This window comes from Notolepis coatsorum, assembly GCF_963971535.1.
Source record: "Notolepis coatsorum genome assembly, chromosome: 5".
In the NCBI taxonomy this organism is placed as follows: Eukaryota; Metazoa; Chordata; class Actinopteri; order Aulopiformes; family Paralepididae; genus Notolepis; species Notolepis coatsorum.
In genome coordinates this window covers 17,749,600-17,767,708 of record NC_140169.1, presented here as the reverse complement: position 1 = coordinate 17,767,708, position 18,109 = coordinate 17,749,600, and the positions used below count along the sequence as shown (strand labels likewise).

The following is an 18,109-nucleotide window of genomic DNA, read 5'->3' as shown; positions in this document are numbered from 1 at the left end:
GAGGCAGAATGCTCTGATTCGGACTGATCATGACATGTTTAAAGTGGTTTCATTGTTGGGGCGCTCCAGTAGCACACCACATAGCATGCTGAGTCGCGAAGCGGTCGTCCCGGGTTCGTTTCCCAGTCCCGGCGACCATTTGCTGCATGTCTTCCCTACCTCTCCTCCCGTTCTCCCTCTCTCCCTCTATCGGTCCTGCGTGGCCAGAAAAAGCTGAAAATGCTATAAAGTTTAAAAAAAAAAGAAAGAAAAAAAGTTTCATTGTTAATCTGTTCAAGTTACAGCTATTTAAGAGAGCGTATTTTGAAGTATAATTAGTTATCTTATCATACTGTACATTCATCAATTATTTTGCTGAGATCCTTATGAAGGTAGTTTGTTTAAAGTACAGCAGTACCAACCATGGTAAAATTGGTTTTGACATTAAAAGTTACATTTTCGCTCTACTATATGGTGACCATCTTGGATTTCTGGGTCAAATTGATGTCATAGAGTCAAACTGATGTCAGAATTGGAATCGTCATGGTTGACTTACACAAAAAAGTGTATTCATACATGATTCTAGGTGCTCTGGATCAAAAGTAAATTTTTCAAGATGGTGTCAGCAGGTATTTTGGATTCGGCCATCTAACAAAAATGCCGGGATTTTTCGGAGGGACACGGGGGCTAAATATTTTATAAAAGGTCCATAGAAGTCAAATCAATCATCAAAACATCTTAGCCAGAGAATGGTCACAGAATGTTGGTTCTTGACCCAACTAGGTTGTCTCTGGTCTGCATCCCCTTAACAATTGTGTGTATTGAGCTGACTGTACTGTATATTGTACCCATTCTGCAATCTGTTAATAAAGTTTTCAATCAATCAATCAATCAAAGGGTTAGGCGGAAAAGACCCTTCGGAGCTAAACCAATCAGAGAGTGTCTTCGCTGTACGCGGCTAGCCAATCAGAGAGCGTCTTCGCAAACATAGGCTACGGGGAAAAATCACGCGTGGCGCACCTCTCTATATTCTGTCGCAGACAATCTACGTCATTATTCCTCAAAGTACACAATGTACACACAATGCACAAACCAATCTTAATTTGACAGATATGTGGGGGGAATGGTTTCAGACGTATATGGCGTTATTGTTCTGTTCTAAACAATACTGTATGAAGTAGTTCGAATATGATATAATAATACATCAAATATAAACATAATAGAATATGTGTCTTTGTCATCAAGTAATGAAATATCATGCCATAATAATAGCCTTGAGATAAACACTTGGAAGGTGCATTGCATGTTGTACATGAGTGGAGAAGTACATACTTATGTTATGTATGCAGCATGCATGCTCTTGGAAGGGGGCGTGCCTGTCCTAAGTGTGTGGTGACCTGTTACATATATATCACTATAGTGCACAGGGCTCTGCAACTCTGACCACCAGCAGAGAAGCAGGTGCAGCTTCCTTATGACATAGAGTAGTTATTAATCTGTCGATAGAAATCGGGTTTGATCCACTTTTGACCAACCTGTGTGGATACAGGCTTCGCCACTGGGGACTACTGCATTTCACTGACAAGGTTGTACATTTTTATTGTACGTTTTTTCTTTCCCCTATTGAAACATGTTCTTCTTGTATGATATTATCGCCATGTGTGTATAATAAATAATGCCGATATTGTATCAACTATATCAAATGTGTGTTGTATTGTTGACATGCAGGCAGCTAGCCAGCTCACTGCACAGCAACATGGCGGCCTCCCTGCTGAGGATAGGACGACTGGGCTCTCTCAAGGTAACGAAATGTCAAACGCACGTCACGTTGATTTCTAATGCTTTTATGGGAAGTAACTGTCGTATCAATTCGATCGATAACTGGCACACGCGATTTCGAGTTTGTAAAATGTACGTGGAATCTTACGGATGTGACATTTTCACACAGGTCGCAGCCTCTTCTTGGCTAGCATCATGCTAACTGGCGTCAATGAAAAGCTATACATCGATATTCTATTGGCAGTCGTGCCATTTTATTGTGTTAAATCCATTTGTCTTTCAGTAGAACGGGAATATAGGGGACCAACTTCTCCTTGATGCACGTTACTTTCTCTAGCTATTGGCCAACTTTCTCTTGCAGCAGGCTTGGCTAACAAGACAGGCCCACTAACACAGGCTAGATGAGGCACATGTGGCCTAAGTTACTCTGCTGAGTTTTTTTTTTTGAATGTATATCTTTTTCAGTATCGATAAAAAGAACTTGACTGTATATCAGGTCGTGTATAACAGGTTAGTCTATACATTGTCATAGGTCTCAGATTAACGTTCGTGTTTGTGAGTTCGTGTCTCAAGTTCAATGACAAAACGCCTACTTATAAGGGCATTCTTGCCCGTCATGGTGGGTCTGGCCAGGGGATCAATGTCACACAGTGTCCTCCACAAGGACATTGTCTTCACAAATGTAGTGAACCAGTAGTAACAAATACAACGTGTGTGTGTCCTCCAGTGTATACAGGCGGAGAGTTGGAGTACTCTGAGGAGAGCACCTGCAGCTGCTGCCCTGAGCTCCAAGTCTGGGGGATCCAAGAAGTCCAAGAACTCAGGTAGCCTTTTGAAAGGTCCCTAATTTAATATCATGAAACTTATTGACAAATGTTTGGAATAAAATGGAACATGCAAAAAATTGTGGTACAAGCGCCATCTGATCTGGCTGTGGAATAAAATTCAAAGGGCATTGTGTAAAAGATTTGTCATTTCTTTTGATAAGTTATTTTGCAGAGGCAAATAATTCACCCGTTTGCACTTAATCATACTATTCTACAACATATTTGGAGCACCTGCAAATAATTTTTTTTTCAATGAAATGGTGAAGGCAATGAATTACAAAAGTTATGAAGAAGGAATTTATAATAAAACAAGATACTTGCCCTAATGATGAGGATAAGCGCTCAATGAAGAAACACAATCCCATTGCCAAAAGAAGCATGCCTATAAAATAAATACTTACCATATCCTATGGAACTACACACTCTGAATGTATTACATGGCTCTAGGCCTGCCGCGATAAGCAATAAATCGATTAATTGCCGCGATAATTAAAATGAATGCAATGATTTTGACGGGCGCGATTAATTGCTATTTGCGCGTTTGTTTTAATGAGGCGGAACCAGTGCCCCTTCTCAGTCTCTCTCCGTGTGGGGGGCCGCTGGCGTTACTACAGAGCACAGCACGGGAGCTCCGTGGGGCAGTAGCTAGTGATGTGACGTTTGAAGCGAGGCTTCGGAGCTTGTGTCGAGCAATCCAGCTTTTTTTAAGTGGAGCCTGTATCGAGGCGCGTATCAGGTGACGTAGTGATGACGTCCGAAGCCTCGGTCCGGGGGGTACCGCCCCCGAAGCCCCACTCCGGGGGGTACCGCCCCCGAAGCCCCACTCCGGGGGGTACCGCCCCCGAAGCCTCACTCCGCGTCACTGATTCAGGAAATGGCTTCGGGGTTGGTGCGCAACGCGTCTCCAACACGGGATCATCCCTATGTTCCCCGGGAACATCCCCGCAACACAAGTGTCGACATAGGAATTCATTACGAGTTTCTTTGCGTTGGAGAATCCCGTGGAGTACTGGGAAAGACAAATAAATGTGTATCCTAATAATCCCAACATATATATAACAGATGGTAGCGCGAGGCACTGTCAGTCACGACGATGGACTTCAAGTGTTGTGAAGTGACTGGCGAGTAGCGGTACTGCGAGTTAAACTCACTCCACTTAAAAAGACACACTTTACACGTCATGAAGAGTGAATTCACCTTGGTGTAGCGGTCTGTGCTGTCACCTGTCGCCCGTGTCACGGCAGACCCGGGTTCTAAACTCCCTCGGGGCATCGAAGAAAGTTAAACACAACGCAAAAAAGGTGACCATATGATATCATCTCCGTTACATATAAACTTCCTGTAATGTCTAACTTGCTGTGCCTAATCTGATCACATCTGTATGATCCAAATGCAGGATGGCATGTCGATTTTGAGTTGCTTTTTCTGAATAAAAATGAATGAAGCAAGCACTTGTCCCTGCCATCATTCTGTTAGAAAAACACACTATATTAAATTATAGAATGTTGTAGTAACACAAGCACTTTCTCCTCTGTCCCTGCCATCATTCTGTTAGAAAAACAGACACATTATTATTTGTTTATTGGCATCATCATCACTCTGCCTGTTCTACATTTATTGTCCACTTGATGGCACAGTAGAGCAAATACACCATGAAGCTTCAACACATGTGTGGTACTATTGGATGGAAAGCCTCAATGCTTCATGAAGCTTCATCTCGCCATCACTAGCAGTAGCAACGCCACATATAGCTTAACTACATTTCTCAATAGTGTTGCTCCTTTTAAACCAAGTAGCGTTATTTGTAGTGTAACGTTAGAATAACACAGAATAACGTTAATACAATTACATGCATCATTGTTTACAATGAACGGGTGGGGCTAGTCAAAGGACTGGAGACGGGGACAAGTTAAACATGAATTAATTTATTATAACAGGTCGTTTTCGAGTTGTGCTGCAGTGCCTACGCACCACAGCTATTCTATTATATACTGCTTTGACGCTTCCTCCTCGTTGATTGCCTGTAGTAGCTGCATCTAACGTTAAAACTAAAAAACACAACCGGACGAGACAAGTTGTCGGCTAGGATAATCACAACAATACTTCCGGTCCGGTCGGTGGGCTTCAAAATAAAAGTCTTAAACACCGGAAAAGACGGAGCGGTGGGCTTCAAAATAAAAGTTTTGGGAAATAAATTTCGCAAAAAATTTCTCTAACCGGTCGCAATAATATCGCTTATCGCGATATTTTCGGGGGCAATTAATCGCCCAGCAAAATGTGTTATCGTGGCAGGCCTACATGGCTCATAACAGCCCCCAAACAGCATCGCCTATTTCAACAGACCCGTGCCTCTTTGACATGAGCTCCAGGTATTGACAATGCCGATGTTACATACTCTACCACATGGCCCATAATGGCCACCACAACCCAACGTTGTGACTACTGCTTGACCTTACTCCTAGAACCCACCAGTACAGCAATTTGCAATGGGCCTGGTCTACAAGATACACTACACGACCAAGGTACATGTCAAAATACTTCCCAAAGGTCAGTGAATACCACGATCACAACACCAGAGGGAGCTCCACAAATCATGTTAAACCCAGATTCGGCTCAAACAAGGGACTAACGGAACGTAGGCCAAGTGCGTCCACATTTTTATAGGATTCTATCACATTTTCATAACAATAGCACCCTGCGCCGTTTTCATTGAGGTTTCTTACAAATTAACGATGCTTTATCTTGTCCTTTATATGCCGATTATCATTAGAATCTTAAATTGTACCATATGTCCCCCTTTAGACAACATATGTAATGCTACCAGCGCACTTTTGTTAAGATAATTAGTTGGCCATTCGCGGTTGCTATACCGAGGTTGCAGTAATAGTTTAACGCTGTTCAGATCACGTCGGAGAATATAGACCCATCCCAGTGACCTGCGACCTGTGCTAACGCTCTTGGGAAATGCAGTGTTGTAGTTCTCAACATTTTCAGCCTTTAATTTTAAACCAATGCTGCCATCTACTGACAACAAAAAAGTGTTGTCTAATCGTCACCTTGAGAGCTACTTCCGTATACAGCGCCGCCCCAAACCCATTCTAGAGATTCCCACTTTTTGCTGGGAGTGGGGCGTGGCCGTATTTGGTCCCAGACAATAAGAGTGGCTGCAATTGGTCACCGTGACGGAACACGTTTAGAAATTATGCCACATCAATGTGGAACGCCCTACCCAAAGCTGTAAAGGAATGTGAATCACTACCCAGTACCCACTTTCAAAACCACTCTCAAAGAACACCTACGGGAGACTGGAATTCGAAACTGGCCCCTGTAAATGTCCCAACCCAACCCCCTCCAATGTACAGTAAATGACGAAGTATGGTTTTGTCAATATTCCAATGTACAGTTTTGCTTGTACAGTTGTACAGTTTATTTAGGATGTTTTTTTGGCGACCCCACACTTAATGTATCGCATAATTTCAACATGGAATTAAGGAATATCAAAATAAAAGCACACATTGAACTTGATCATGCATATTTATTAGACATTTTTATTACAGCACTATTATCAATACATATTTATAAAACTAGGCATATTTAGCCAAAATATGTTGCCAGAACATAAATATATATATTTTTTTACTTGCCAATGCGCCACTGTCGCCTACCCACAACCCCACTTTGGGTCGCGACCTGTAGTTTGAGAACCGCTGCTCTCTTCACTGTCATTCAACTTCTCATTATACCACCTACCCAAACCTTTCACTGTATTCAGTATGCATGTAGCCTCTGCAGTTGTTTTCATAACTGATACATTTAGGCAGGCCCTATTTATTTAATTAATATTTAATCATATAAACCCAGCCTAACCTTCAGTGTCTTCACTAGGTTCTCAATATGCACTCTAAAAGAAACCCTGTCATCCACCCAAATACCCACGTACCTGTAGGATGATACTCTTTCAATTGAGTCTCCTCCTAAAGTATGAATACCAACATTCTGGAAATAATCATGCGTTTGGTTTTCTTGGCACTGGGAACCAACTATAGTCCAGACAAGGAGGCCTGCAGCTGTTGAAAGGCAGTCTGGAGCTCACTAACAGCCTAACTCGAGAAGAGGAAACTGAGCGGTTTGAGATGATAAATTTGCTCTAGCAACACCTGGGAATCGGGATGTTTTTTTTTGTTTTTTTTTAGATTACAAATCTTTTGTTTCTAGAGCCTCTACAAGAGTAGTATTGAATCACATTGAAAAATGAAAATGCCTATGTAAGCTTATCAAAGATGGAAGGCATGGATATATAATAAACAGAAATGGCAAAGAGTCCAGATCTTACTTGAAGTTATTGAAGAGTCTCAATAAACTCAGTTTAGTGTAGTAAACACAATCATCATTTTAATTAATCGTAACCACTTGCAGGTCTAATGAAAATCCTTTAATAGTCCTATGCTTGTACCACAATTTGACCAGCTAAGCTTGTTAACACATTGTCCGCCATGCATTGTACCCATCCTTGGGCCCAGTCTGCCAGTGCTGTAACCCTATGGAGATGTTTACCTTCTTTGCAGGGCTATAACTTTTTAAATATTATAGCTATATCGACATTACTATGGCCCATTCAACATCGGGTATCTATCGTTCCGGATGTGGGAACGTTATATTTTTTCATTCATACATTGTCGTGTTAATACCGTCGTGAATATAAGTGTTTTTAAGGTTTTCTGCAGTAATTCCTAAAATGTGAGTTATAGGCCCTGACGCATATGATAGATTATCGATTGGCGTTTCTTTCCTATACACGCTATATTAAAAAATGCAGATGTATATGATCGGTATACATTATGCTTCATCATGCGTGAAGGAAAGGGGGGGGGGGGTCGTTTATAATTCCTTGATTGTCAGTAGCGTCTTTTTTTTTTTTTTTTTTTTTTTTTTACTATGGGTTGATACGTTGATCAGATGGATTGCCGTGAAATGAATAAACAATCGGGCTGAAAATAACGTTAGTTTCCTCTTACCATTCGCAGATGAGACTAGAGGAAAAATATTCCAATTATTTGACGTCGATCTGCTAGATCCATTTCCCGTTTTGTATGATGCAATAAATGCCGAAATCCTATTGATTATTGCGTTTCAAAAGCGATCCCAATGCACTCAAGTGTGTATCTAGATCCACGCTACAAGATATTACTGCCGGAGGAATTTCCTCGATGCACCGAGCGCCACTTCCGGTTTTGCTTGGAGTGTAACTCGCCCGACATCCACCAGACAGCGGTATTGAGGCGTTGCAATATCAGACAGGGTCCAGCTGCAGTCCCGGAGGGAGGCTGGATGAATTATGAATGCCATGGCGAAAAAATGAAATATTGATCCCAAAAACGAGTTGACTCGTTTCTGGCACACAACGCATGGCGGCCAATAACGAGTATACTCGTTTTTGGCGTCCAATGTGTTAATAGAGATCTTTCCTTCCACAGGTGTCGTCAACAATGCAATAATGGATTAACTAATTGGGGCTGACCCGAATGCCTCAAAGCTTCAAACAATACTGTGGTAATCAACTATTTGAATGCTTTTTTTATTAATAAACTTTTTTGAGTGGGGACCTTTGTTTTTTTTCTTTTACCACTCCAAAATATCAACATAAAAATATATAGAAATTAATAATAATGAAACCTTCCTTCTGAAAATCCATTCTTCTCAGGTATAAACCTGTAGTCATGACAACTTTCAGAAACCCTCTCTACCGCTCCTCTGTTACCCGCCGCTTTGAAACTTTGCCCACAGGTAGAACGAAGCTTTGATTAATTACTCCTGAAGCTTTGAAGCCCAAAAATGGTGTTCGGGGCAGCCCTATGAATAATAACTTTCTCCCCCACAGGCCCACAGGTCTGAAATTATTTACTTGTTGTTGTGAGTCTCTAAAGCAGGACTGTACTCCTCGCAGCCTATATGTACTTGTACAAGTTCTTTAGGTGACTTCAGGTATGTGGTTTAGGAAACCTGAGTGCCCTGTTTTATTTATAAACTGGCACTAATATTCATTTACCAAGCCCTTTTTATGTAAAGTTATAATGTACTCATATTTGATTAAGGACAACCCTGTGTCCCTTTTTATATAAACATGGCACTTTGCTATAATGTATTTGAGATATCATTTTTAAGGGTGGCTTATAACTTCCAAATATGGTTCAAGAAACCATTGCACAATTTGTATAATTCATTTTGTATTTATTTTTTTACACTGCGCATACCAAGGTATGTCCTCCATAACCAAACTTTAGGTGGTATTTTGGGCTTTGATCGTCCAAGCATATGATGCTGAAAGACAAATTAATTCATCTCGTCTGCTTACCCTCTTCCTCCGTCCTAGACAAACCCAAAGCCAAAACATACTTCGACATAGAGAAACTTGTCCAGCACAGAACATATGTGGATTTCCCCAAGAAGGACGTTTCTCCAGCAGCAGTTGCTGCAGCAGCGGAGGCTGCAGCTAAACCCGTTGTTGCAGCGGTAGCCGAAGCTGCTCCCATTGTCGAAGCGGTAGCCGAAGCTGCTCCCATTGTCGAAGCGGTAGCCGAGGCTGCTCCCGTTGTCGAAGCGGTAGCCGAAGCTGCTCCCATTGTCGAAGCGGTAGCTGAGGCTGCTCCCGTTGTCGAAGCGGTAGCTGAGGCTGCTCCCGTTGTCGAAGCGGTAGCCGAAGCTGCTCCCGTTGTCGAAGCGGTAGCCGAGGCTGCTCCCGTTGTCGAAGCGGTAGCCGAGGCGGTAGCCGAGGCTGCTCCCGTTGTCGAAGCGGTAGCCGAGGCTGCTCCCGTTGTCGAAGCGGTAGCCGAGGCTGCTCCCGTTGTCGAAGCGGTAACTGAAGCTGCTCCTGCAGTTGAAGCAGCTGCCCCTGTAGTTGAGGCTGCCCCTGCAGCAGAAGAGGCTGTAGTTGAAGAAGCTGCCCCTGCAGTTGAGGCTGCCCCTGTAGCTGAAGAAGCTGCCCCTGCAGTTGAGGCTGCCCCTGTAGCTGAAGAAGCTGCCCCTGCAGTTGAGGCTGCCCCTGTAGCTGAAGAAGCTGCCCCTGTAGCTGAAGAAGCTGCCCCTGCAGTTGAGGCTGCCCCTGTAGCTGAAGAAGCTGCCCCTGTAGCTGAAGAAGCTGCCCCTGCAGTTGAGGCTGCCCCTGTAGTCGAAGAAGCTGCCCCTGCAGTTGAGGCTGCCCCTGTAGCAGAAGAGGCTGTAGTCGAAGAAGCTGCCCCTGCAGTTGAGGCTGCCCCTGTAGCAGAAGAGGCTGTAGTCGAAGAAGCTGCCCCTGCAGTTGAGGCTGCCCCTGTAGCAGAAGAGGCTGTAGTCGAAGAAGCTGCCCCTGCAGTTGAGGCTGCCCCTGTAGTCGAAGAAGCTGCCCCTGCAGTTGAAGCAGCTGCAGTTGAAGAAGCTGCCCCTGTAGCTGAAGAAGCTGCTCCTGTAGTTGAGGCTGCCCCTGCTGTAGAAGCTGCTGCCCCCGTAGAGAGCACTGAAGAGCTGGTAGACCCCGCCCCAGTAGCGGCTGAAGCTGAAGCAGCTGCTGAGGTAGTGGCTGAGGTCGCGGCCCCTGTGGACAGCGCTGAAGAGCTGGTAGACCCCGCCCCAGTGCTGGCTGAGGCTGCAGGAGAGGAGCTTCAGGCAGAGGTCCCTGCTGAGGCATCTGAGGGTACACACTTCACCTCCCCCTTAAACCCTTCTTTCCTCTGTGGACCCAGCAGTCTACCAGCAGTCTTACCCATTGAATATGAGTTCTTTGATAAGGTCTAAGGATAAAATGTAATGATACCTTGATGTCGCAAAAGCTTAATTTTGCTAGTCTGCTTTTAAATTTGCAATTTATTCCTTGCACAACTACCTCCCTTCTACATATCGCAGCCATGTAGACGCAAGCCGTACGCACCCCTACCCCCCCCCACCCCCCCCCCCCCCCCCTCCTCCTCTGGGTTTGGGTCCCTTTTGGAATAGTGCACTCATTGTTTTAACTTGTCATCTCATTGCTTTGATCATGTAGTGCATGTCCTCCACTACATCAATCTGCACAGCATCTTCACTTGACATGGGTCTGCTTTGCTTGTCATATCTTTTGGGAACTTTTTATTTGCATCGAGTCATGCTTGCTTTTTTTCCCACTCATTTATGCTTTCTTGCGTTCTAACTGCACTCCATATTTAACTAGTTCTGTCTTTTCTTCCTCCTGTCTCTTTCGTTTTTCTTTTTCTTCAATTCTTCCATCATGTCACTACTGTTACTTCTGCTCCTCAGTTTCATTCCCTGTCGTAAAATATTGTAACCTGCCCTCATTGCCCAATTTAGTTTTTTCAAATTTTATCCAAGTGTGTTATGAATTTAAATAATTTTTATTCAAGTGTGTTATGAATTTTGTGTTTCAGACTGTGAATTTAAGGTTAATAATGTCAAAGCCACTGTAAAGTTAAGTGTAATGTTAAGGTGTAAAGACTGTGCTTTGGCTCATCCGATGCCCTATGATTTTAAGGGTAATAATGTCAAAGCCACTGTAAAGTTAAGTGTAATGTTAAGGTGTAAAGTCACTGCTTTGGCTCATCTGATGCCCTGTCATGCGCTACTAAGCGATATTGCTGTGAAATGAGTTTTTTTTATTTGAAACCTCCTCTCCTTCCTCACATGTTCCTCTCACACTCACCCTGGGGAGACGCACGATACGAGTAATTTGTAATTTATCCCCTACACGTCTGTTCCAATTGTTTGCCGTTTTTTGGTTGACGATAAATGTAAACTTTCCTCTACCACCCCCTCCCCCCTCCTTGTGCTGAATGCACTCAGTGAGTTTGAGTTTGCTCTCTGGTTGCAGTGTGTGGATATGAATGGGAGAGTTTTGTTTACTGTTTATACTGTTATGGGTAAAAGTTATGGTAATCATTGCTGGTTGTGTACAGGATTGTAATGAGACTTTTCCATCCACACTGTAGACAGGGTTCCTGCTGGGGTCTTTTTAAATATGATTTTGATGAGTCTCTAAAAATGCATCGGATTAGGAAGTTGCAATAACTTGCCAGTATGGCTGTGAAATAGGTATTAAAGGTGCTATAGATAACTTATTATTCTGCACCTTTCTAAAAGCTCTGTGGATGTATTATTCTTTTAATGATTACACTACGTAATCATTTTATCTATAGCACCTTAAATTCTATTCAAATCGGTCTTAAATTGAACTTGTTGAAACCAGCAGGAACCCTGTATAACCTAAATGTTTCATAGTGATGCTATGCTCCACTAACGTGTAGCCTAGTATGATATGTGACTTTTGACCTGACCTGATATTCCATAATGTTCCGTCCTCTCTTACCCCTGTAGCTGCCTTTTTATTACTGTTGCCTACCACTCCCAGGTATAGTTTTTGTGCACAAGGGTTAACGGTTAAACACTCTTTGGTTTTTATTTTGTTATTCTTGCCAAATGGACAGTCGATATCAACAACTCGTATGCTAGCGGCTGGGTTTTCATCTGAATAGAAAATGACCTATTTTTCTTCCCTCACTCGCAGTTCAATTGGACCCAATTCAAAAGCTCTTTTTGGATTCCATTCGCCAGTACAACACACAGAGCCAGTAAGTGACGTGATGTGTAATGTCTTATTATAATATTGGTTTTGTCATGCTATAAAAAACAGGAGGAATCTGGATGTTGCATCATGTTTTATCTAGGCAACAAGTAAACTAGGTCTTACCTTTTAGGATCTTTGGTCATGCAATCACTGCTCCTTTTCACCTACCGTAATGTCAAGGTTCTCTTTTCAGCTCACTAACGTTTCACCTACTGTTGTCTCTCTCTTCCCTAATCCCTAGGGCTGCTGGTGGTCTAGTTGATGCAGGTGCTGCATATGAGAAGGCCCTAGCAGAGGAGATGACAAAGCTCCAGAGACTGTATGGTGGTGGAGACCTTGAATCTTTCCCAGATTTCAAGTTCACAGGTGTGTTGTAGCTCTAGAGACCGGCCTCAATAGTGTTGTTTACTGCAGTGTTGTTGCTCTTTTGAGATCTTGGAGCCTATTTGTCTCATCCTGGGCCCCGTTCCCCGTACCTGGATAACTGAGTTAGCCGGATAACTTTCGGTCAAGCCTGACTTAAGCCGGACCTTTCTGTTCCCCGACGCGCGATTGTCCAAATCACCATGACAACAGATCAAAAAGTTTGAGCCTGGTCGGGAGCAGGGTTAAGTTCAGTTAGCCGGATGAACCATGGCCACGCCCCCGCAAAGGAGTGACAGCTCGTTTCCTGAAATGATTCTCACAGTCTAGAGATCCCATTTATACCATTCTGAATTACGTTTCTGTGCTTCGTTTTCCTAGAGGGGGCTTTTGAAATGTATAATAATAGAACTAAATGCTGATAATAAATCATATTGAGCCTATAGATTTACTTTGTCCTAAATAAAATAATGCACGTCATATACGGCGCTCGGAGTCGCGATACACGCTGCATGTGGTTATTTTAATAACGGCTCATTGCAAATGTGAATCCCGCGGGGATATTTTTAATGAATGAAACCTATCGGCCGTTTGGCTCTGATTAGTTTCATATATTAATCTCCGCTGTAGATTTGCTTAACGGAGCGCCGGATTGTGTTTCATTCAAGCATAAAATTGAAGTGTCTATGCGGGGATTGTGGTTTTTGTGTGATATTGTAAGTAACTGGGATTAAAATGTCTGATGAGATGCGCTGTTTGACGGGTTTGAGAAATTGAATGAGCCGTTGACGTCACATTAATGCATTTGAGAATAAAGAGATAAAACTTCATTTTTTGGTAAGAAAAATATTCTAAACACAGGTCTCTCGTCCATTAATGCATAAACAATGAGTATATCACGTCTGGCACAGTGGCGCAGCGGCTAGTGCTGAATCCTGGCAACCGGGCGACCGGTGTTCGAAACCCCGCGATTCCAATATAATTTTTTTGGAATATAATATTAATGATTATACGCAAAGGTAGCCTAGTTTTAAGTTAAAATATTATAAATCTACATGCATTGAGGATGTCATTCTTTATATAGCTCTCAACGTGCACCAAATTGAATTATTCCTACATTGCAAAAAGAAGGAAAAGACTAGGATTCGAACCCCGGTCGTCTGCGTGAAAGTCAAAAGGACAAACCGTCACACCGCAGTACAGATAAATAAAAAATCCACCATACATCAATCAATGGATAAGAGAGCCGTATCCTTATTCTGAAACATTTGAACTAATTATTTTCGCTAGCAAGATCTCATTTGATTATTCAATGCATAAACCTACTGCCAGCAGGAACGTTTAAAGAAATATAATCTGATTGATTGGGGTAATGAGGGATTTAAAATTAGCCTATAGATTATGCATTTAACTTGTCGGCAAGACTATTGAGCCGCCTGCAATCTGTAAAACAATCAATCAATCAATGCCGTTAGAAGATCAGGATTTCTGCGATCTACACCTGCTGTCTTTTCAACTGAAGCGGCCGCGCGCACTTATCCAGAGTCTCAAGTCTGGCTCGAGTTAACGAGACTGAATCAGCGTTCCAGGAACAGGAAAATCCCGGCTTCAAACATCGGGTTAACTGAATCTGGATAATGGGACTCTTGATCGACTTAGTTGAACCAGGTACTGGGAATAGGGCCCAGGTCTATTGTTCTCAATCTTCTTGACTTCGTACTCTGTAAAAATATATTTGATAATGATCATTTAATAAATTGCCAACACTTTCAAATTATGCCGTTTTAATGCAGGGATTACAAGTCTGCATTTAATGGTCTTGTAGTGTAGTAAAAAAAAAAAAAAAAAAAAAATCAAGAGTAGTTGTGAGGCTACCCCTTTGTTTTCTAATAGCTGTTAGATGCCACCACCCAAAAGTCCAGCTGTTGCCAAGGAGCATGAGTCTTTGCCTAACCTAATCCGTTTGCACCTCCCCATCTTTTCCCAAACAAACATGTCTATGATTTAGAGCTGTTAACATTAAATTAACTATAATTCACATCAAGGCATGGCCAGCGAACAATGGGTCTCATTCTCGAACGAAGTTACGACAAAATATTTCGTCTTAGCCAGATTTCGGCCTATTTAAGACATATTAGGGCTGGGAGTGGGAGTCCTCAAATTTTCCTGAGATCTTATTTGAGAGCAGATCTAAGAGTGCTGAGGAGCACACTTAAATATGCTCTCAGCCCACGAGCAAATCTCATGATTGATTGACTAATTTAAAATGTTATTATAACTTGACAGACTGTGTTCTCATAGTGATTCCTTCACGTCAACGCTACAGGCCTCCTTGGAATTAATTACTTAATCATAATTAAAATAACTATGACAATATTTGTACGATAAGAAATTACGAATTTGATGTCAGAAAAATAAATAATATGGATTCATCTGATCACAGGGCAGCTGGATTAACCATATCTGAACCAGCTATTTTGGACAAATAATTACTCCGATATTCAAACACAATTATGCAATTATTGTGAAATGATTGAAAATAATAATAATTTAATGCCTTCTGTGGAATTTGTATTTCTTATTTGTTACACATCTGTTTTAATGATTAATTATATACATTTGAAAGAATGCAGGTCAACATGCAATGTATCCCATTGATTGGTATACAATGGGACATACCTTTGTTTGATTGATTGATTGAAAACTTTATTAACAGATTGCAGAATGGGTACAGTACAGCTCAATTACATAAGGGGATGCAGACCAGAGAAAGAATTTTGTCTTGTTTACATCAGGGTCCCCCATTTTCAATTCATCATAACATATATGACACACATGACACAGATAGACAGTACTGCTACATCTATACATTTATGACATACCAGATTTGCAAATACAGTACTGTTTGTGATACAAAAAGAGTCCAGAAAAGAGAGTACATTTGACGTAGAAACTGTTGAAGGAGGTTGGGTAGGGGTGGGTGGGGGATAGACTTACACTGTACAAGCAAAACTGTACATTGGAATATTGACAACCATACTTGGTCATTTACTGTACATTGGAGGGGGTTGATATAGCTATAAACCTGCATTCCTTCGAATATATCATTAATCAATTAAACTTATATTGAAATACACTATATAGCCTATACACCAACACTGAAATGACAGTGGATAAATAAATAAGAACTAAAGCTAATCGGTGGAAATAGACTGCATTAATATTCCATAACAAGTCTTGTGTGCGCCTACGAATGAACAGTAGCCTATAGGCTTAATTATGGAATAATAATGATACTGCGTTCATTCATTACGCCCGCTGTAGGCTATATATATTATGTCATTCATTCATTCATATACAGTACTGCACGCGCGTGTGTGTCTGTGTGTGCGCGCTGCGGCAGGTGTGTACCGCGAGCTGTATATGATGCCAATACATTAATCTAATCTAGTTTTGATGGGCGCAAGCGTGATTACGAAACCTAGCCGCATTTCTCGGAGATGCTCTCTGATTGCCACTGACTGACGCTAGGTTTCGTAATCACGCGGCTCGCAAAGCACTTCCACCATTCCATTTCACACAGCTGCGTCACCAGTTGCCTTATAAGGAGCTATGGAGGCGGTGTTTTGTATGCAAATGAACTGAACGGGAACGCGCTTTGTAGTTTACGACAGAATGCCATTCTCCAAGCAGATATCAGATCATATAATTTCTGCGACCGTTTCAGCCACTTAAGACATATCTCCAGCACGTTCAGGACTCAGAGTGTACTTATCATAGATTATGTCTCAGTGGTTCCAAGATAAGTCTTCCAGAATATATCTTTGAAAATATTTCGGGAATGAGACCCAATATTATCAATTGTCCTCAGGTTATTTAGCTGGTTGGTAATTGTAACCGTTTCACATAAATGGCTTGACCAGCAAGCTAGTCACTTGATGTTAAAGACATCTTTATACAATGGCATGCAAATATCTTCATTCTGATTGGCTGAAACAGTCAAGTTAGCCGTTGTTATATCGTATAACACACTCCACGTGACCCCAGATCCCTCACCGAATAACCTTTTTATTTTTATTTTAATTTTTTTTGAATGAGTCCGCCATAGATAGACAAATGGAAGTATGAATATCTTTTGAACGAATCCTCCAAAAATGATAGTCAACTGGAATATGTTAGTTCGTTACACATATGTTTGATTATGTAATTGGTTTGTCATGACCCATTGTGAAACAAAAGAAAAATCGCAGACTTAAAAAAAATAAAAATAATATTGCCTTTTTTTTCAGACCATTTGATCTACTATTGAATCTACTTTCTCTGTGGATGGTTTTGTGAATAAATCTCCATTATGCTTCAATTACTGTTTATTGTATAGCAATAAGGTTGGGTGAATTGGGCCATTGTATAAAAGCATTAAATCACTTGAAGTTGTGTGTTATACTCATTAGACCACGCCTAGGGGGGGTCTAACAACCACCCCTAGGCGTGATCTAATGAGTATAACACACTCCTGTGCCTGATTTTATGCTTTAATCTATAGCAGTGCAGATTTGTAGTACCTTTGTGGTTGAATTGACTTTAACAATCAGATTCAACCTGTAACTCTGTAATTGATACAAACCTTGAATACATTGTGCATGAAAACAAAACTCATCAAGGGTAAGTCATGTGTGCCAGAATGTTGATGGTCTTTAGCAACATTGCATAAGATGACAACTAGAATACCTTTGTTCATGTTTTGATTATGTACTGTTATTACATGGACGCAGTAAACAACTTTACTTTCCATCTCTCATTCAGAACCCAAGTTGGATGAAGTGGCCTCCAAGTGAACAGCACCTCCTCTACACCTTTCTGTCACCTATTCCTGTTCCATGAAGTGGAAGTCTAATTGACCTACCTCAAACCCCGCCAACTTTTCTTGATCCTCCAATCACAACCGTTGCACAAACCTTTGTCTGAGGGAAGCCATCCGAGGGAACCAACAAGGGTAGCGATTGGCGGATCAAGAAAAGAGGGCGTGGTTTGAGATGGGTATACTAATTGTTGTACCAATTCAGTTCAGAATCCCTTCCATTACTTTTTTATTTCAAAATAGAGCCATTTCAGTACAGATATTCTATGGGACTCAAAGCCAATGTAATACAATGTAAAGTGCGTTTTTTTTGGAGGACAAGCTGAGCTTAGAGCTGTGATATAATGCTTTTCTATGCATAGAATCATTCTGGAATGAGCTGAATGTGAAGAGAAATAAACTCTGGTCCATATTTGGTCTCTGCCTGCATCTCTCTGGATTTCTCACTGAATGTGGGACATCAACATCAGTTATTGCTGCACAGTTTCAAAAGTGCCCCCCCGCGTCCAAATATTAAACTCTAAAAATCATTTAGGTATTTTACCTTCAGAAACATGTATTTACTTGTGGATTTGTATAGTTAACTTGGAATTAACTGATTATGCAACCCATTTGGTACACCTGTATAGTACTGTGTGTGTACAGTATCATCCTGGAAACTATTTTTGTTGAGGGCAGAAAAACTGGTTTTGTTTCCACAAGATTTGAGCAGATGTGTCC

The 18,109-nt window shown here is 41.7% G+C and overlaps 1 protein-coding gene across 1 annotated transcript; it reads left to right on the top strand.

Moving 5' to 3' along the window:
- Nucleotides 1-1,370: 1,370 nt before the first annotated feature.
- LOC311229283 (ATP synthase-coupling factor 6, mitochondrial-like) lies at nt 1,371-17,801 on the top strand. Its single transcript, XM_084315355.1, has 6 exons — nt 1,371-1,565; nt 1,708-1,780; nt 2,486-2,582; nt 12,109-12,172; nt 12,410-12,534; nt 17,335-17,801. The coding sequence occupies exons 2-6, from the start codon at nt 1,736-1,738 to the stop codon at nt 17,364-17,366; spliced, it is 363 nt and encodes a 120-aa protein (XP_084171481.1). The 5' UTR covers nt 1,371-1,565; nt 1,708-1,735; the 3' UTR covers nt 17,367-17,801.
- Nucleotides 17,802-18,109: the final 308 nt, after the last annotated feature.

Coding starts and splice junctions, on each gene's coding strand:
- LOC311229283 (XM_084315355.1), top strand. CDS start 1,736: ATGGCGGCCTCCCTGCTGAGGATAGGACGACTGGGCTCTCTCAAG. Junction 1,781..2,485: donor GACGACTGGGCTCTCTCAAG/GTAACGAAATGT, acceptor TGTGTCCTCCAG/TGTATACAGGCGGAGAGTTG. Junction 12,535..17,334: donor CCCAGATTTCAAGTTCACAG/GTGTGTTGTAGC, acceptor TCTCTCATTCAG/AACCCAAGTTGGATGAAGTG.